At 41.8% G+C, this 21,040-nt stretch overlaps 2 protein-coding genes across 6 annotated transcripts; both read right to left on the reverse strand.

The window, feature by feature from the left end:
- Positions 1 to 155: 155 nt before the first annotated feature.
- LOC112570603 lies at positions 156 to 14,874 on the reverse strand. 2 transcript variants are annotated; one of them, XM_025249130.1, is made up of 3 exons: positions 12,841 to 14,874; positions 3,196 to 3,500; positions 156 to 2,971 (listed from the first exon to the last, which is right to left on the reverse strand). In XM_025249130.1, exons 1-3 carry the CDS (start codon positions 12,857 to 12,859, stop codon positions 2,513 to 2,515), a joined length of 783 nt encoding a protein of 260 aa, XP_025104915.1. In that variant the 5' UTR covers positions 12,860 to 14,874; the 3' UTR covers positions 156 to 2,512. The 2 variants fall into 2 exon arrangements, with proteins under 2 accessions (XP_025104915.1, XP_025104916.1); XM_025249131.1 differs by lacking the exon at positions 12,841 to 14,874 and adding an exon at positions 9,546 to 10,222.
- A 147-nt stretch (positions 14,875 to 15,021) lies between these two features.
- Positions 15,022 to 19,042, reverse strand: LOC112570601 (trans-L-3-hydroxyproline dehydratase-like). 4 transcript variants are annotated; one of them, XM_025249124.1, is made up of 6 exons: positions 18,988 to 19,042; positions 17,449 to 17,799; positions 17,190 to 17,347; positions 16,786 to 16,938; positions 16,362 to 16,501; positions 15,022 to 15,556 (listed from the first exon to the last, which is right to left on the reverse strand). In XM_025249124.1, exons 1-6 carry the CDS (start codon positions 18,999 to 19,001, stop codon positions 15,272 to 15,274), a joined length of 1,101 nt encoding a protein of 366 aa, XP_025104909.1. In that variant the 5' UTR covers positions 19,002 to 19,042; the 3' UTR covers positions 15,022 to 15,271. The 4 variants fall into 4 exon arrangements, with proteins under 4 accessions (XP_025104909.1, XP_025104910.1, XP_025104911.1 ...); XM_025249125.1 differs by lacking the exon at positions 18,988 to 19,042 and adding an exon at positions 18,820 to 18,930; XM_025249126.1 differs by lacking the exon at positions 18,988 to 19,042 and adding an exon at positions 18,780 to 18,867.
- Positions 19,043 to 21,040: the final 1,998 nt, after the last annotated feature.

A 21,040-nucleotide genomic window follows, 5' to 3' on the forward strand; every position in this document is an offset into this window, starting at 1 on the left:
TACTTTTTCTCTTTTACCAGCACTTTTGTCTATATTCTTTTCCAACTCTTTCCTTTTTAACCTGCTGTTTTATCTTTTCTACTGTCTATACTGGTCTTTCACCTCTTTTTTTTCCCATCACACCTTTAGTTTTCTCCATGGAGTGTGAAAGTTTCTCTGTAATTTTATTTTAAAAAAAATTGAGACTTAGGTCAGGTGGGCGGGAGAAGTCTTAATTATAAAATAACTGTATTTCTTGTCAGACGCTCGCCTTTTTTGCATGTTGACATCCGAGGAGAGTCATGAATGCCATATTTAATCATGCAGGTTCTTTTTGTGCTATTGTTGCACACTATATGTTAATAAACTCATGTCAAATAAATACCCATCTCTTTGGTTATGGGTAAAACTGCTGTTTGGAGGCACACCATCAATGCTGAAGACATATTACATTGAACTGAAGTTCTTTAACAGTGCTTAGTGGTAAATCGGTATTTAAAACAACTGAATGTTGATGCTGATCTGACCATAGTGTTATTTTGTTAGCACACATTCTTTGACTACTCACATTGCAAAAAAAAAAAAATATTGCGAATGACAGTTTTCACAGACATTCAGTAAAAGAGTCTTCCCGTAGGAGTTTGTGGAGGTACTTTGACTTTGCTCTCAGGCACCTGAGGTGAAATAGCGAGCTGCCCAGACGGTATTTAATGGTGTATTCCGGATATTAAGGCCTACTAATTCATTTGGGAGGCCATCTTTCCCTCATACCCTCTCAGAGTTAATAACCTTCTCTATTTCATTTAGAGTAAGGGACGTACCAGGACAGACTGTAGGGGGATCTGCTAGAGGGCTGTTCAATCAATTGTTTGAGCAACGAGAATTGTTCATCCCAGCGTTTCTTGAGTTCTTCCTGGTAATTGATCAGTTTGGATCCATAAAACGCCAAGAGCGGGGAGCAGCCTGATCTTGCTGGACCATAGACTTGCTTCAGGGCAATGAAGAGCTTACATGCATTGTGCGTGTTGGCGAAGTGCTGAATTTCCTCAGCTTTCCCCCGCCACCACCTATCTTGCATTTCTCTCAGCTCTCGAGTCAAATCGACCCCACCATGACTATATTGTCTCATGTCAGACCACATCGGCCCATCACCAAAAGTCAACATCAGCCAACTTCGTACAAAACATGGCTTAGAAACATTTAGAAAACTAATCTCACAACGCATAGTTCTGTTGGCAATAGTTGACTCCGAAAGGTACTCGTGCCATCAGTGACCGATTCGACTTCCGGTGTTCAGACGACGTATACGTATGTGGGAGATGGTCATAGTGGGGTCTATTTGACTTATCTACAATGACTAAATATGAATTGACCTCTGACCCAATGAACAAGCACTCTCAAAAATGTACTCAATTTATTTTTACAATATTTCTACAGAAAGGAGAAACATAATGTGACAAACAGTTGGCCATAAGTAGTCTGTTAAAAAGTACTTAATATTTTTTAACTTGCAACTTCAGCAAAAGACTCGTAATAGAATACAAACTGTCAGTCGTAAGTCGCATTAGGGTGAGTTGTAATAGAGATGATGTTTATAAAAATTATACCTAGTCATGTCCATGAAAAATTGTTGGGTTAGACAGGAGATAGTCGCCATACGGAGAATCTTTATGAGGTTTTTGTGTAATATATTACATGCAGGTCCACACGCAAATGAATGAAATATTCAGAGGTTTAATAATGATACATAATCATATGGTTTTTTTTGTGTGTGTACACAAACACTGATAATCCACATTTTGCTATTTGGTACACATTTAAATAAAATATACTTAAATGTGCTTTCTGAAGTGTGAAAAATGCAGTGATACAAGGGTCAAGAATGAGATTTTTGAGATGAGTTGGTGCAGACCGTCAGTTTCTGAAGGTGAAGTCACAAAATGATGTTTGCAGTCAATGAAATCATGTCCTATCATAGGAATGTGCCTGTCTGCTCCTATAACTAACCACATGTTAACTTATCGGGATCACCTCGTCGATTACAATACCTTTCAAACCATGCACTACCATTTAACTATAGTTTGCCTTCTTTAAAAGAATTTGTCAGCTCAACTGATTATGCCCTTATTAACATTATTTTTTTCATAACTTTATCAAGTAAAACTCTTTTGGGCTCTTAACAGCATAAAGTTTTATCAGTTTGAAATGCATAGGGTGCTCTGAGGAGTTCTTTTTTTTGGTTTTAATTTGCACTCTGCATCTCCAAGTTTAATTTTTTTTTTAAGCAACAGACGTTTACTCCTAATGTACAAATTTATCTCTTATACGTGATAATTATTTTTGTTTAGGTTGATCTAACTATCGTCTGTTGTTTGAGAACAAATCGCTTTATGATGTAAATAAAAGAAGTGAGGTACGACGTACAGAGTTGAATGCCCTCTTCCAACTGTATCTCTATTCCGAGAAATATGCATACAGGGGAGGTAACTGGATTGTTAAAATAAACCCCTGGTAATCGTATCAGCCACAAGCATTAAACGGTATCGATGAAGTCCACCGGGAGGTTATCATCTTCTTCTTCAGTCAAGGGGGGAGTCCGGGAAGGGGATGGAGCACTAGGACGCTCTGGTAAATCGTCTCTCACAATAGGCGGAAGCTGCATGAGTGATCTGCCCAGATCCTGTCGCTTAGCACGCTTGCGAACGTCCACGTGACTGTGGTTGTCCAATGGCCGAACAGGAATTCGGTACGAGGCGTTGAGGTCCGCGGAAGGTTTGGAGGTAAATCGGTTGCTGCGTCGTTTCCCGTTATTTCTCGCCATCATCCCGTTGTCGGCGTTGTCTAGGTATCCCGCATGGCGCAGCGGATCACCGGCTCCGTATGCGATGGCAGCAACCTCATCGTCCAGCAACTGCTCACTGTGGTCGTAGTCGACGTTGTCGTTGACATCACTTCGGTAACAGTCCTGCTGTTCTTGTAAGGAACTCGTCATCTAAAAATAAGAGAGGAACATAGAAAGTTAATAACACACTATCAATTAAGACTTCAGGACTATATATAGGGAGTCATATTGCTCTTTTTAAAAAGAAGAATTAAATATTTAATATAATGCTGAAGTGCTATATTTAAATGTAGACGTATAATGTTTGTGACAAGTGACAAGAGAGAGAAAGGAATTAGAAAATGAAAGTGGGATGTGAAAAAAATTTGGACCACCTGTCCGATGCCAGGTAAAGGCGCCCTCTTCTGCAGCCTCAGCAAGGTGGGTTGTCTGTCCAGCTGGTAGTCCCTCACGAAGCGTATCATTTCAGCCGTGCTGGCGTCGGCATGTCGTTGTCGAGGGCTCTGGTGGTGTATCACACGTCGACTAAAGTTGTCGAGGGCGGGAGACCCAGCGCGCGACGGTCGGGGGGCCACAAGTCGCGGCGGGGTGCCTGCCCGCCTGTCCCCCTCCTCCTCAAGCCTGCGTATGGGCATCGATGACCCCCTCAGCCTGCTGTCCCGTGCATAGGTGAAGTAACCTGCCGAGGACATGGGGCATGATATGTGACAGCTTGAATTTTTCATGTCATACTCATGTCAGATCGAATAAGCAGCATTAAGGTCGGGTTGGGGGTTAGCGTTAGGGTGGTAGAAGCTGTCGTATGAGGAGTCTGCTGCACTATACTGGACTATACTGCTCTAAAATTACTCGAGGCTGTGATTTTACTCCTTGTCTCACTTAAAAATCGACGTCATAATTAGGCATCACAATGGCTGCCTAATTATATCTCATACGTAATACACCAACAAATTGACGTCATAATTATGCATCACCCTGGCGGCCTAATTATAGCTCGTTCGTCATACAAATCGTCATAATTCAAATTGCGTCACTGCAGCTGCCGGATCACGTGTCTCGCATGTACGTAATGTGACGTTGTTGTGGTTGACTACGTGCGCGTCTTGACAGCAGTCAGTGAAAACTCAAAGATACCAAAACCTGAACTAAATTCAGCGGAAGGATAACTGAGACAATTCCTTGAGCTCCACCTCTGGCATCAAACAGTGTGTCAATGGCAGGGACATGCGCAGCTCGTTTTGACATTTGTTTCTGGAAATTACTGTTCACCATAGCAATGTTTGGTTTAAAGTGGATTCTAGCGCTGCCATACAGAATTTTAAACAAATGTTGATGAAAAAAAATTCTTGGTTGTGCAGTTGCACCAGTGATGCGAGACTGAATTTTCCAGTCTAAGAAGCAGCTATTGTTTTTCAGACATAGAAAATCCTTTTTTGCGGACACAGCAACGGTCGGTCGCACAGAAGGAGACCTGGGTCTCTTTTGTGACCCTGGCTGGGTGGTATTAGAGTTAATTATTCCCCTTGGACTCATAAAGCTCTGTCTGGCGTAATTCTTTCTTTTAAGCTTGTATGTTTCATTTCATTATGTATGTAAAAGATATTAAAAATGTGCTAATGTAACCCAGCCATGGGGTTGGTGAAATCAGTGAAAGCGAGGTGGATATAAAACTTTCTGAAATATTCAGTCAGGCAATCTTTTAAAGAAGAGTTAAAGGGGGACCTCCTCGCCCTACCTTCCTGCCTCCATAATCACCTCATTTCCCAAAGCCTTTAGTGTTTTCACGGGAAGTTTTTATTGGTGGGAATATAGAATGTTCTGGCACTTAGGGAACGATCACTAAAATGGGCCGATCTGTTTCCGTTGGTCTGACTGACAGGGTGAGTACAGCTAGTAATCACTGCATCCGACAAAGCAGAGAACCAGTCTTTGAACTCTTTACCACTGCTCTTCCCTACCTTGGTACAAGCTTGTGTATGAACAAAAGACACCGCAGGATGATGATGATGATGATGATGATGTAGTTTTATAGCGCGCCAGTATCCGCATCACAAAGATGCGCTCAATGCGCGGTGATCCCAGCAAATATATACACAAGCGTGAAAAACAGCTGGGGGAATTCTCTCGGGAGGTAAAATGGGCGAAGCGAAATTGTGAGAAGTTCAAGGTCACAAGTACACATCTTTTCACGAAGAATAACCGTTGTACAGTACCTGTTGTTGACATAGAAACACACTCCGCCGCCACGCGCCTTGCCAGTAACTGCAAGGAAATATGATCGCTTATGCAAAGAATCGAGAAAATCAATGCATGTCTTTCTTTCCTGCAGTATATCTCTGCCTTGCGAATGTCGACATGATGAAGTATGTTGAAGATGTTTGGAAATGGAAAGGACAGGTTTGGTCTGAGGAAGGTTGGGATAGAAAACCCACAGGCAGTGAGTTATGTCGAACGAAGGTCTTACATAAAGACTTCGCATGGTTGAGCTCTCTTTGATGGATGCGGTCATGACAATGACCAACTTTATTTGTCCCAGTCGGCAATTTGAACATGGGAATGTGCTCTAATCACAAAAGTACAAATTAGAAATAAAAGTAAGAAATAAAGTGTCATGACAAAGTGTACACAAAATGTCTCAAAGAACGTATTTTTCTGTTAAAGACTGTTTCCCTATTCATTTTCTTTTATAATCAGCGTCTGAAGCTTGTAGTCTCTTGGTGGCGACACTGTCAACCGCGACACGAATAACTGTCATTTCTTTCGGGAACGATCTAGGTCAAGAAGGTCTAAGGATGTCAGCGGCCTCATTAGCGCGATGTTCCAAGGACAAAGACCTTGACGGGAAAACCGTCTTAACCAGTCTCTACCCCACCATCGCCCATTCCCCCACCTTTCACACACACAGTCATTCACACCCATCATCATCCCAACTTCTTTTGTTGCACGATGGGTCGACGACATCACAGGGTTTATGGAACGCTGCTGAGCACAACTAGTTCTTTTCTGTCACAACCAGCTCTCATAATGAAGCAACAAGACCCATTCACCTGTTGTAGTTTGTGCTTCCCACCAATTTTTTTTATTTTTATTCAGCATCAAATGACCTCAACAAGGTCATCGCCATCTGACAGGTTAGCGAAATCGCACAACTGAGAGATGATTTAAAAAAAATAGACCATGTGACTGAATGAGAGAACCTAGAGGCTGAAAGTACATCGCGAATATAACTGGTCCTGGTTTAACCCCCAAGGAACGCCGTACCGAAGGTGAGAATGTGTAGATATAACATGTTCAAAAGCCACCGTAGGTTCCGAAATTCAAAAGTCGATGAAAACTCATTCCCATAATCGTCGATGGTATCAAACGCTGCAGACAAATTCAAAAGAGAAAATAGTGAGATGTCACCTCGGCCAGACACACTCAAGAGATCATTCACCACTCGAACTAAAACTGTCTCAGTGCTGCACTACTCACGACAGGCTGGGTTCTTGAGAAGATCATTAGGCTCCTCCTGATGTACGAGCTGCTGCACGACAACACGTTCAAGAACGTTCGCAAGAATAGGCAGATAATATATTAGTCTCTAATTTTTTTAATCTTCAGAACTCAGATTGGGTTTCTTTTTAAAACAAGATATAATATGACAAGTCCGACAATAAATACAACGGGTGGGTGGGAGGTGGGTAGGAAGGGGAAGTAATTTTGAGGGTCTGAACAACCCTTTAAAACTTCAAACAAGACTCTTGTCCTTAAGGCTTCGCGGCATGACTACGACTCCTTAGTGGCTAGTGCTGTGCGACTTTAGCAAAAAGAATTGTCGTCGGTTCAAAACTCACAGGGGCCCGTAACTGGATAACTTCTTTTTCTTGTCTGCCCACACAGCAGATAGGTGTTGAGAACTGGCTGCTGGGCTTAAAACCCTTCTGCAGTCTATGTACTGATCTGTATTAAAAATCTCGTTTTTTTTTTTCAAGCTGTCGAATGTCATGTGAAATGTGCTTGTGAATGGAAGCTCACCGAATCTCACCATACCTTAGAAGTTTATTGACAGTGAACAGTACACTCATCGACCGTCGAAGCGGTTCAACGTTTGTACTGTGTACAGAAGAGGGAATCATTTATTTTAATAATCTTTTTCTAGGTAAGCTATTGATAAACTTTTAGTCCAGTTTTATCCATCAAACTTTATCTAAAAATCTAAATAAAACAAGAGCTTTGTTTGGAAAATTGTCTGCTTTATTTATATTTTTATAAATTAGACATCAGCGAAGATCTGAGGGATGGGGAGGAAAGGGGTAGGTACAGCAATCCCATATGCCGCACCAAATGGATAGAGAAATTTATTCGAGCGACTTTACAAGGCCCGGGCCTGATTTTAAAGGATACACACCAAAGAACCACCTAAAATATCCCCATGAACCTTTTCAACGGCAGTTAATTGTGTTCAGTCTGAGAAGCTCCACTCACACAGCCTAACTGGATCGTACCCTGTACCTTTGTTCAAACACCTGATTTTCCTTCAATATCTTCTCAACACCCCACACATCATACGCACAACGCATGCCAACAGTCACGAAGAAACAAAAAATAAAAGTACCTCCAGAATGTTCCATAATAGGAAGATAAATGGTTTCGTCCCACTTTTATCCAAAATAAATCCTTCAGGCGGTAACACTCCACGCAAAAATCCACTTTCTTGTAATTACGACAGCTTCTATGTACTTCCCGTCTTAGAGAAGAGCAGATGACTTTGCATTATCCGCCCAAAGCAAGCTGATATGATAACACCACCAGTGGACAGGAACGACGAACACGTGACTTGCACAACACAAACGCTATTGTGTTTTTGTCCTATAACCCCGCCTACCACTCCTACTGTGGTGTTAGACCAAATCTGCAGCCCTCCCACCTCTCATTACAAATTGGAAGAATTCTATAGATACGTAGATAAATAGAGATCAAAGATGAAGGAAAAGAGCAGTTGAAAAAGAAATTAAAATTAGGTACTGCTGGGAAGCATAAAAGAAATTATCTTTGCGATGACAATTTTTTTCAAATTTTAAAAATTGTTTTAGCATGCATCTAACTTCCTGTGGGACAAGGAAAGGGAGGAGGGCATTGGAGTTTTACTCCAAACCAGAAACTTAGGTTACATTACGGCAAAGCAGCCAGACAGCCCTGTAAGCAGATGCTACATGCAGAAAAAAGAACAGCTGGCAAGATGAGATGTGAACCCAGGGCAACCAATCCTTACTGTATGTGACAGGCGCTAACCGTTGTGCCCACGTGGGACAAGGACACGGCCAGTCAGGCGATGAACGTGAGAGGAAATGTCAGTCATGCGGAACTAATCCTCCTCACGACAAAATTACAAAAATTGATATTTTATTAAGTCTTAGAAACCCTGAAGACTGGGTTGTTAGTGAACTACACAAAAAAGCTGTCACTCCTGGCAAGAGCGATATGAAGACAGATGTCGAGGGTTATGAGATGAATAGAACAACAGCCAACAATGGTTGTGACGAAAAACCTGGGGTCGTAGTCATGAAATGAAAGTGTTATGAGGTAAACATAGGAAAGTAAAAAAAAAAAAAAAAACAACAAAGAACAAAAAAACACACACAAAACAAAACAAAAACCAAGCAACAAGTCTCTGTAATTTTAAGGACACAACAGATGAAGCTTTACCCCTTGGTCTGTAATGATGGAATGGCTATCTCGATATAAGCAAGATGAGGAGTGTTTTGAGATGAGGATTCCGACACGAGACTATCGTGACACCGGCGAACGGCGTTTTGTGCACACCTGGACATCTTACCTCTTGCAGGTGAATGTACACTCAGTGCTATTTAGTTATCTTTGCCCCCATCCCTTCAACACAAGCGAGAGGCGTTGGTGGCGACATATAGTATATCATCCCTAACAGAAGTTAATTCTGGAGGTAACCCGTTCTGTCCCAAATTATGGGGAGAAGCGGGGTTGGAGAATAATGGGGTTCCATGCTCATTTATATATGTGTGAATGCGTGCGCGTGCGTGCGTGAGTGTGTGGATGTGGATGGCAACCATGCATACATAACTACCTACCCCCATAGTGATCAATTTCTGTTCGAAAAAATATCAATTAGAAATATCTTAAAATAACTCTGTTAGCATACGATCTTTTCATCAAAGACTAGCATAAACACCGTCTTTTCCAAGTTTCTTAAATACGGGGTCTATTCAATGCTCTCGTTTTACATTTCCTATTTTCAGAAAGCAGGAGAAGTAATTTGAAACCTAGCATTAAGGCAGTACGCGGGGAGAAATGTCTAAGAAGCACCTGAAGTGATCAAACAAAGTAAAATGAGCCAACGGACGTGTTGACACGCTCTCAAAACACGTGAGGTGCGGGGTGTGAACCTTTCAAAAGCTTTATTTACACCTGTCTAAAATTTCAGCAAATTTGAGGACAGAGAGAAAGATGAGGGACAGGGGAAGGGCTGAAAGCAAATCTCCGTCTCTAGTGAAAACGGTGAACCACTCACTGAAATGTTCTCAGCATGTGCCAAACGAAGGTTATAATGAAAATCTGGAATAAAAAATGATCGGTGTGAGTGATCGAAGGTTCCCATTGATAGTTTCCTGAATATATTACAACTTATCTCTGATACTAGCAGTAAACTATCCAGACATATGCACTACCATACATTGTAGTATGCCATAATGTAGACTTGCAAACTCACCTGTCAAAGGACGGAGATCGGTAGAAAAGGATTTGTCGAACTTTTGGAATACCTGTATCTCTCTTCGCACCTTCAGCGTCAGGGAAGAATGTAAATATTCCACCCTACCTGCCAAGGAACAGCTACTCTTGGAAATGAGATTTTTGAGAAGTTGATATTAAATCACTTGTCTGTGGATGTTGCGAGGGTCCACCCGCTTATTCGCGCACCACAAACTGTCTTTGCTTACCACCTTATCTCGCCGTGACAGCGGAATATTTTGTCGACAGATCGCCGAGGACCGCACGGCCAGCGTTTATTGCGCTCGAGTTAGCAGACGACAGGTAGACAAAGACGTCACAATGACGTGTCGTACGTCAATGAAGCGCGGCAAGCGAAAGGTGTCAATGCCGCCAGCATGTCAAAGAGCCAGTCCTGGCACTGAGGACTGTTGTCGGGTGGAGGTGACATTACAGCACCGGTAGAGTACGGTAGCACACTTCACTCACAATTTCACAGACGTTTTTATAGATTTCATGAAACTCGATCCTGGGTTTCCACGTTCTGACACTTCAACCCTCAACACTTTGAAGAGGGGTCAAAGGTAACCTGCGCACGTATCCCAGGTGTTTAATAAATGTTGGAAAGAGTTAAATAAAGGCAAGCATTATGAGTGCTCACAAATGTTCTTTCGATTAAGCAAGGGAGATAACTGAAGCAGCAGGAGTTGTCCGGCTTGTAGTATACGTTTTCTTGTCCTCGGATTTGCATTAAAGACGCTGCCTACTACTCACTACTGTACAGTAATTTGAGAGCTTTACTTGGAAAATCTTGTCTCTGTGCAAACTTCTTATACTTGCATATTTTCTTTTGTTCCATTAATTAATAATTCGTTAATTTTTTTAGTCCTTCTGCGGTGCGAGCTTGGTTGTAAGGTTGTCCGCTCACACGCACCCAGTGGATCAGGGGACAAAGGACTTGTGGTCTGTATAGTGCGTCATCAGAACTGATATACAAGACTTACAGGTCTCGTGGGAAGCAATATTATTCTAACGACTGGGTAAAGCTCAGTACGAGATAGTACTAAGTACTAAGAACAGGATGAGATAGTACGAAATACTAACCCCCCAAATCTGGATGAAAAGCCTCTCTGTTCCCGAGAGACGCCCTAAGAAACATCACCATTCACAGAAAGAGGTCTCACATGTAGATATACAGGTCGCCATCATTGGCCGAAGCCTTAACAGCGTGAATTTATTCGTGTACAATCTCAACATCGATGCTATTAAACTTGACATTACATAGTTATGTTTGTATTCGTGTATCTCAATAACAGACACCAAAAAAAAAAAAAGTATTCACCCAGATTTGGGAAATAATAACTTGAACATAGCTTTACCCAATCATTTGAAAAAAAGTATTCTTCTAGCCCTTTAAGTGGTTAAGATTAGGGAACTTGGTAACGAATCAGCACACTCTTGGCCACCCTGCTCCCCTATAATCATCTCCCCCCAACCTTTTTTTTTTTTTAAATCCGTCCTAGTAAAAGTGGGTTCAACTTGATAAGCCGGGTTCTGAATGCTCAAGGGTCGAAGAAAGGTCTCTGCACCCAACCGTCAAAATGGCGTTTATATTTACTGATTAACGCAGTGACAGTCGGTCCTTTTTTTTTTTCGTCCGAGACCGCAGGGATTTCTTGTGGTGGTGTTCAGCAATGCATGGGGCCTGTAGGTCTGTAGGTCTGTAGGTTTACAATGTGTTTGTGCTCTACGTTCCTGCTTTGGCTTGTGTCCCATACAGTTGGTGCTGCTATGGTTGGTGCACCCCATGCCTGGTGTTTCTTTGGTGTTTACATCGTACAGCAATGGCAGTGCTCTTCATACAAACGACAATACTTCAATCTTATCAGTGACACTTAAGAAAGGAGGAGGGCTTACAAAAATTTCTTTATTTTCTTAGAGCGTATTCATAAAAACAACAGACACAAGGCCCGCTTAAAAAATACAAAATTTACAAGTATTGAACTGCCAGAGATAGGAGTAAGGTCAAGGGGCAACAAAAATGCTAGCAGAAACATGGGTAGCCTGATGAACTGCCACCATGAGTTTTTTTTTTTCAACACGAGGAACGCCATACTTTTATTCCCAACAGTTTGCAGTATACTCTACAATCAATGAATTATTTTCATGTCTTATTTCTTTCTTTTTGTTCCTCGAGATAACACGCTCGTACTCTCTCGACGACAAATCCACATTCAAAGAGAATCCTCAGTTACACCACCAGCTCCTACCCCACTACACCCTGACTCCACCCCACAACCTCGATCTTCCGGACCACCATACCCATGAAAGCTATTCTAAGAAGCATAAACCTCAATATACGAACAGCAGCAAGGTGCATACAACTCCAACTACAAATGGCGAAGCCACTAGCCTGGAGGAGAGTGCCACTAAGCCACCTGACAATAAAGTCAAGAAAAATGTTTCTCTCATTATGGAAATGTGTCACAGGCGTGAAGACGCGGCAAGATCAAGGGCGGTCGTAAAGTGTGGCGGGTAGTCCAACTCGTGGCAGCTTTAATCCAAGGCAAACCCAGCGACCCTCGAGATATCGACGAAGCCTCAATACTTTCTCCATGCTTCACTCCAGGCTGACGGGAGATTTGTCTTAATAGCCGCGCTCGAACCCACAGACTTTTTCTTTGGGTAAACACCCGGTGTAGATACCAAGATACCCGAGGGCAAAACTTGTGAAGCCTGCTTGCTACCCGAATCAATGACAACGAGCGACTGGGTTCAGTTAGTTCGAAAGTGAGGGAATGCATTGAGTGAGTGAAAGAATGAGTGTAGAAGAGAGTGGAAAAGAAAAGGGAGGGTGAAGGTGAGAATAGGTGGGAGTGTGGTGGTGGTGGAGACGATGTATGAGTTTTATTATAGCGGGTGAAACTTTTACTGTCCTGTACACTCACATTAAGGTTCTGACATTAATCACACGGGGGAGCACTGGAGTACAAACGACGAGGACGTCGAGTGAATTATCTAAACAATGTCAGGGTTAGTCGGGTGGAAAGTCATCTAATGTAGACAAGACATTGAGAGTTACCTTTCCGACACACACACACAAACACATATATGCACACAAAACATTTTTACTCAGCTACAACTATAAAAATACAATTTCTGGCGAATTTTTGACAGTTTGTATACACCAGACGGGGATGATATACTGAGCAAAATATTTCGATAAACTGTGAATGAATAAATGAACATTAAGTTCATAGACTATGAACAACTGATACAACAAGAAGCGGTGTTACCTTCTCGATTGCTGTGCATATGACGAGGAGGGAAAAAAGCCCAAAGTTAATTCTGATCACACATCGAAGCCTGGGGTTTGTATTTTCTCCTCACAATATTATCCAGCAGGATGGGGCACCTTGTGTGGAGAGGTCCCGGCCATTTACCTGGCGAAATACTTCAGTTTGGTCACCTGCGAGGCGACACTCACCGCTGAGTGGTCAGTTGTGATCGTCTGCAGAACTGGGGGCTGTCAACCTCTCCACGTGAGAGCTGCGAGGGCAGAGAGGGGGTGGGTGTGGGTGTAAGTGGGTGAAGAGTAGGGGAGCTTACTCGCTCTCGATCTCTCGCGCGGTTGTCTCCTGCGGCGCGCACGTGCGGTTTGTGAGCAGAGCGAAGTTTTTGGAACTTGTTGATCGTGCGGCCAGTGCTTCGAACTGGTTCGGCTGGCATATCAGCGAATTTCACGTCCCTACCTGAATTAATTCCCCGTCTATTCAAAAAAAAAAAAAAATTCTATTGAATTGCTATATAGCCCGACATACTGGCTTAACTACCAGCAATCAGGTAACAGATGTTATGGTTCTCTCTCTCTGTGAGCACCGGAAACTGTAATAGTGAGAAGTGTATGTGGCTTTAACAGTGTGAGGTGCTTGTGATAACTATAATAATGACAGCTTCATGCAATGACTGTAATAGTTCTGACCACTTCCTCCAAAAATGCCTCACTCCTCACCTCCTGAAAGTAGAGAGAGATGCGACATGGCCAACGGGACCCGCACTCAAAGGAATGGTCTATAGGTGCAATACATAGGTACTGAAGGCTGTCCTGAAGGTACAGTTTGGTAAAACGAGCAGAAAAATTTAATAGTAAACTTTGTGTGTGTGTGGTTAACTTATCACCGCTTCGTGTTCTTGACATATATAACCCTGGTTATTTTTTCCAGTCTTATTTAATAATGTGTCAGGTTTGAGCATGGAGGCATTTACAAGACTTCAACAAACGCAGTTCAAGATTGCTTTCAAAGATGTCATTAGTGGAGAGCCTCGTATGAGGGAAACCGGGGAGGGGGATGGTACCCATTAGCCACACAGGAAACACTCTAAAAATCGAAAATAAAAATCCCTTAAGTTAAAGTGAAAATAAAGCAAAATCAAAATAAAACAAAATCAAAATAAAACAAAAGTCAAAATAAAATAAAAATAAAAATAAGTTTTGAAATTCCCATAACATATTGTGGTATATCCGAAAAGACCGTGGTGCTGAAGGCATTAAAATGTTTTTCTACTGTAGGCAAGGCGACATCTGGGTCAGCCACATGGCCATACTATTGCCAGATGTAAGAATGGTGTTGCCAGGCAAGTGGTTGTGACTTGTCTGCCCAAGGATCGATTTTCTGCTATCGCGGGGTGGTCATACAAAATCCAGATTTGTTCGCCTGGAACAACATTCACCTTCGTAAGGCGCTGTCAGCTTTGAAGTATTGACCAACGGGCCAGGAATATCCAGCTGGCCTTAGTCACGAGGGTAATGGTGGGCGATGTGCTCGGGAGAGCGAAAGCAAACTATAGGTGTAGAAATTTATGAAGCTACAGTTACTTGCCACCTGCTGTTCGTTTTTATAAGTTTCAGAAAACGTGGGTTGGGTGCTTGAAAGTGCGTGCACACACACACATGCGTGCTTGCATAAATATCTAAAGCTTCACTTTGGCGCCGGTGATAGATGGTTTGGTATGTTCTGCCTTATTGAACATCGCCCAACACATCAGCTGACGAGTTGCCATGCAATTGGATCACAAATAATAGGAAATGACACGCCGACAAACGGCAGCAATTAAGCAGGAGACGCTGAGCGATGGCAACCTTTTGTTCCTTGTGTCCACCCCAGTGGTTGCCTCGCTGACCGTGCAAAGGACCCACAAAGATCCAGCCACGGAGGTTTGTGAAAGTAATGTTAGGTAGTTATTCTTTTGGAGTGTGGGCAGGGATGTGTTTGCTCAAAGTCAACTATGTCCACCTGAGTGTGCATAGAATAGAATAGAATAGAATAGAATAGAATAGAATAGAATAGAATAGAATAGAATAGAATAGATATTGTGTGCTCTCTCACGCGCCAGCCAGTACGTGGGAATTTACCTAGCGCTTAGCTAATAGACAATCATTCTCTACCATAAATATAAAGAAACGATATAAAAATACATTCCTCACCATATTCTGCCTTTTTATTTTAATTTTTTTTGTTGTTAAAAGTACACGTTAAATTATTTATTTTGTGGATAACATAGACCCTCTGCAAATGTTCCTTAAGTCTGCTCGTCAGTGAAATTGTAATATTTATATGACTGCAGTAAGCAATTTCTAGCAAGAAATAGTTTGATTCATAGATTACATTGTCTTCGTTATAGGCGTGAAGTAAAGAAAGTGGCAAAAGTGAAAGCATGTTAATGGCTTCAGCGGGGCAGAAAGCCGGGTGTGAGAGGGTCGTCTTGTTCCACACAGAACGTGCTTTGTCCCGAGTAGTACGCATTGCCAGAAACTTCTGTAACCACGCCTACTACATCAGAGTCCTGAGGCCCCGCCTGTTTGACTTCGACTTCTCGAACAGCAATCGTGGCGAACACAGAACCAGTCACCGCAGACCGGAAGTACAGCTTCTGGCCAAGGGAGATAATCCCACGTCGATATTCTAGCGCTACCCGTGCTGAACATCCGGAACCGCATGGCGAGCGGTCGACCTGCGAGGAATAAACAATAAATAAATAAATATTTGGGAAATATTTTTGATGAGATATTGAAAATATTTTTCAGCAGTATTTCGTAGTAATAGTGTTTCTCTTCTTTCATCTCCCTCGCATTCACTGACAAAAATACATACTAGTAATTAAACACATCTTGGCCCTCCGCGGGTATCGAACCTGTGCGCCTCTTAGTTCAGATGCCAGTGATCTAACCATCCACTCTCCCCGTCAAAGACAGGTGGGCGCCCATAAATAATCACACTACCATACAAACACGTGAGCACAAACTCATAAACGCGATAACATAGGAACATGGGCGGCTACTCACATAAAAAATATTTTCGAGAGATTATCTCTCTGTTGGAGCAGCAAAACACCTAAACCACAAATAAAAATTAATAATTAACACTGCTACGACCACATATCTTGCACAGGATCGTAATGGAACTCGTGGCCCAGTAACACACTTTCCACCGCATAGCTGTTTGATGGCTTGCCAGGATATCTGTCGAGTTCTGGCAAATGGGTTAATAATTAATATTCGTTATACAGTCACTTCACCTGCTTTCTGGATAGAACTCTCGTCCAACGAAAATGTCGACTGAAGCTGTCTACAGCAGGTTAGAAGTGTGCGAAAGATAATGGACGGGGTGTAGGTTGGACTTACACGGGTACCTTGCGCCAAACATTGTAGCAGAAAAGGAAGTAATAAGTAAGAAAAAAAAAAAATAGAAGAAAAATATTTTGCTCTGCGGGTAGAGTTGCTCGCTGGTCAGTGGTGCTAGGAGTACTTGGTCCTGACCTGTTTGTTGGCGAAGACGCAGAGGTTGGTAGCGGGACCGTCTACGCTTTGTGTGTAGTCATCAGTGAGGATAGTTCCGTAGACAAAGGCTAGGTCCTGGCTATGGGGGTGAAGGAGATTCAGGTGTGTCTTAGCTGCATCTGTAGACACACACAATATATATATAGGCCAGTTATCAAAGGGAAGAAAAAAAAAAGATGACAGTACAATATAAAAACACATTTATATACGTCACACAAAAAGTTTATACAATAGTACAAACCAACTCCCTTTCACCATCGATCAACTTCTCCGTCTCTCTTTCCAGTCTACCTACATTCCTGCCTGTTCGTATGTTCGTCCATCTTGCCTCCTTGTGTCTGTCTCACTATATTACACATTTGGTCGGGTGGGCACCCTTTGTCACCATAGCTACAAGACTTGCCTGTGACAGCTTGGGCCGCGTCCGCCAGTGTCGCGATGGCTGTGACGTTCAGGTCAAGGTTCAGTCGCGAAGCCGGCACGAAGACGTAGAAAGCGCCGCCATAGCTAACGTCCACCGTGACGTCACCAACGCCGGGGACCGGTAAGGTGACATCTGCCACACGGATGCATGAAAACACTGTTTTAGTGGCGAGATTTCAGTCGTGTACTTGTTATATAATAGTTATCCTGTATTGTTCTGGAAGTAATGGCAAGAAAGAAGTACTAGTGTGAGTATGCGCTATACAAATTTTGAATTAATTATTATTTTTGATCCGCGGTTGATTAAATTTGCTTTACCTACCTCAATACAATATCTAGCTCAATACGCAATATCTAGCTCAATATTGACAAGCAACAGAATACCTAAAGCAAAAACATAAGATGGGACACTCTCAAAGCTCACACGCCCTGATTGATTAAAGTTGTATTCCACGCGGGCTTTGACTGGTCCGCACGGACACTGAATAACAACCTCGGTCTCTGGGGACACAGGGGTCACCAGCTTTCTGTCCACAATATATCTGCACAAATATAAAATTTTATACACCAGCAGTCAGTAACAAGAGCCAAAATCAAAACAAAAAACAAGATGGTAAACAACAGTAATTTTTGTCCCGCCTACCTGCCCAGTGCAATGACCCCATGGCCACACATCGTAGAATAACCTTCGTTATGCATGAATATGACCCCAACGTCGACTCCGGGAAGATCAGGGGTCGTCAACAAGGCGCCATACATGTCGCAGTGTCCACGTGGTTCGAACATGAGAAACTTCCGGTAATGGTCAGCACGCTGTCTGAGCCATGCTCGTTTTTCCAGCAGAGTCCTGCCCTCCGCTTCGGGGAACCCAGACTCAATGATGCGAAGCGGTTCTCCTCCAGTATGCATCTCAGTAGTCTTTATTTCAACTTGGGGTGGAAGGAAGGGAATCGCAGGAATTTCGGCCATCTTTAATAACGGCTGTATATATTCCCTGTGGGAAGAATGAAAGAAAAAGACACACCACTCAACATTTAACAATGGATTTATATAGGTGGATTGCTGTCTGTCTGCCAAGACCAACGGTTAGCTTCCAAAGACTTTAAATAAACTAGACAGCCAGCTCAGGCGAGGGAACAGATGTCTTGTGTCGCGCATGCGCTGGACCAAGCTGGTCATTCGCCTCTTCCGGTTTCGCTTTTCACAGTGTGTCGCAGAGCTACTGTTGTTATTATTTTGAGATTCCAGGCAATAACTGTGCGATTCCAGGATGCCCATCCCCCACCGACACAAAAGTTTATCATTTTTCCGCATAAGAAGACTAGATAATAAAGACTGGAAAAAAGCTCGTTTGAGAGCTGTGAATCGTTGTGATTCTAATTTCAACATCGAAAGAGCGACCACTCGCTCCAGACATTATATTGTTATATTGAGGGTAAGTCACATTGTGAGATAAATATAAGTTTTTATATTTTATAATAATTCGACTTTCCAGTGGTTCTACGTATTGCTGTGCCAGATGACAAGATTTATTGTCACTGTTCTGTGTCAGTGCCCGGCGACAATAAAGTTCCTTTTACGAACAGCTCGTAATTATTGTAAGTATCCGAACGTTATGAATGGAAAAATGGAAGATGGCTGTATGAGTGGAAGATTTTTAAAAATTCAGCAATACTACTTTCATATATCTCCATGCAACAGTTTTGTTGTACTTAAAGTTGGTATCACTGCCTGATAAAAATGAAGGGCATTGTGAAGGCACTCACAGTTCCGGAAGAAATTCCACGAGAAAGGAATTGATAAAATTCGTGAAAATCAACTTCACTTGCTAGAAGTCTGTATATATAGACTTTATTATTACTGTAAACATAATCACGCCACCGGCTGAGAACTATTTAAAATTAGATTATCAAAGTTACACCAAACATGAGGTGAAAATAATGTATTGCACTAGTGCAAAACACACGTACTTACACGATCTGAGTGTCAGGCTATAAGTAAACTGAATACATACATTAAGGGATACGGTTATTATGGTTTATTCCTCGTCACGCCTCGGCAGAAAATCTGGCATCCTGCTGACACATGACCTTATTCCCTTCACTCTCACTTTGTGTGTGGTTTTTTTATGTGTGTGTGTGAGCGCGCATGTGTGTATGAGAATAAGAGAGAAATTACTCACAAGCACTCCCACATGTCACACAGACATTGGCCTCTTTACGAATGACATCAGCTTGAACTCTGCGGGATTTGCCCTACTTTCACATATGTGCAGCGAATAAGATTCAGCAGTTTGTGAGACGTGCGGGTCACCACAGTCGTCTACATTTACACAAATCAGACAATAAAAGTGACCACTTCGTTCTTGAAGGCCTAGAAACTATAAATTGCAATTAAATATGATATCTGTTAGCCGTTTGACCAATCATCTGACATGCATTAGTTATGCAGGATTTGGAATATTTACGTTTATTTATTTATTTTTTTTAAAGCTGATGATGAAAACTATAGAGATGACTAAAGCGCAGCTCAACTCACACAAGGGAGCTAAGCGCTTTGGCTTGGCTGACCAGTATTACCCAGTTATGTCCCATTCTTCACGCTGCGAGAGGGTATTCGTAAAACACAAGACAGTAGAATGGGAGTGAAATGGGAACTACAGAACTATTGAGAGTGAAACTAATATGTCAAGTTTTCAATCGTTTATTTTTCAAAGACCATGACAACGGTATTAGACACTATGATAAAATCAAATGCCACATTGTTTTGGTAAATTATGTCATGGTAAAATCAAGGTACACATGGAATGGGGGATCAGACACCAGACGTGGATCTGAAGCCAATCGAGAACAAACGGATAGAAGAAAGAGAAGAAGAATGGATTGGAAGAAAGGACTGGCTTCAATATACTACCAAAATTTAGTTTTTCTTAAAATTTCTTGTAAGCGTTTTTAACAAATCAGCATTTCTTAAAATCCTATGGCAAACAAGGTCTTTGTATTGCCAAGGTTTTCTTTCAACATTTTATTTCTGTGATATCATAACATGCATGAGTAGAAAATTGCAGTTAATACAATCATATGTCAGCTAAACAAATAGCATGCTATGCTTCCTTCATTCACCACAATTTCTGGAATATACAAGCAGGGCATGAGCATATGCAATCATAAGCTCTGGAGTAAATATGACAGATGAGGTCAAAAGTTCATCCCACTCCTATGAAGAAAAAAAGCAAGCCTCCCTGGTAAGGTTGCTTTACAAATATTCCTTGAAAGTCATCCACCGGTATGTAAACAATAAGTGCAACTCGTAACTATCAAACAATGTATAATGTGCCATACTGCAAACAGTGACTTCACTTACAAGAAATCAGAATCATCACTGCTGTTGCAGCAGTCTCAAAATTATATGAATTTATAAATCATAGTTCACATGAAAACAAATAGTTTCTTTTAAGTAAAGCTTTGAATGGTGAGAGTTGTCTCCACACTTTCCTCTCCACATTCAGACTACTATTGGATCAGCACACCTCCATGCAGCACTGTTTTTCATTCAAGTCTGTATTTCTAATCCTCTACTGTAAGACCTGTCTCCAATGCCAGCATCTGTTAAACTATTTTTTTCCAATTTACATGAGCACATGGACATAAGTTTGTCAAGTGCAGGACATGCTTTTTCTCAGACAATAAAAGGTTTCTGCATTTGTTTGCCTTCACACATGCTATGCCAATCTATAGGTATATGCTACATTTTGGCAGTGTTAGATGCTGACCTGATATGGTAAAAAAAGTACAATAATACATATACACTTGCATCAGAATGCTGATGTGAACACAACTACTTTTGTAATTTTTGTCGAAACATAATTGCAATGCACGTTCAATAAAACCCATGATCAAGTTGGCGATTTTTAAGCATCTTAAGATTTGCATGCAGATGCATGTTTACACCATGCCTAAGCACACTTGGGTGTGCTTTAAAACAAGTATTTGTGCACAGGCAGGTCTGTTTAAGAATATAGTGAAGACAACAAAAACCTATTTGAATCACACAACAAAATGACCCATGAGATCTGATTTTGAAGGATTACATTGGAAAAATTATTATAGTATAACTGCCAGTGGAACAGACTGGATTGTCTACACATAAGTCGTCACAATCAACTGTATGTCCAACTTTGATTACAAAAGAAAATAATATGCCATAGACTAAATTTGATTCTTCTAGGTATAGTT

The sequence above is a fragment of the Pomacea canaliculata genome, linkage group LG8, assembly GCF_003073045.1.
Source record: "Pomacea canaliculata isolate SZHN2017 linkage group LG8, ASM307304v1, whole genome shotgun sequence".
NCBI classification, from domain to species: Eukaryota; Metazoa; Mollusca; class Gastropoda; order Architaenioglossa; family Ampullariidae; genus Pomacea; species Pomacea canaliculata.

What these genes read in the sequence shown, in the direction of transcription:
- LOC112570601 (XM_025249124.1), bottom strand. An exon ending in GGGGTCATTGCACTGGGCAG is followed by an intron (nt 17,348 to 17,448) that starts GTAGGCGGGACA and finishes ATATTTGTGCAG; the next exon opens with ATATATTGTGGACAGAAAGC. An exon ending in CGCGGCCCAAGCTGTCACAG is followed by an intron (nt 16,502 to 16,785) that starts GCAAGTCTTGTA and finishes GTGTGTCTACAG; the next exon opens with ATGCAGCTAAGACACACCTG.
- LOC112570603 (XM_025249130.1), bottom strand. An exon ending in CTTTACCTGGCATCGGACAG is followed by an intron (nt 2,972 to 3,195) that starts GTGGTCCAAATT and finishes TCTTATTTTTAG; the next exon opens with ATGACGAGTTCCTTACAAGA.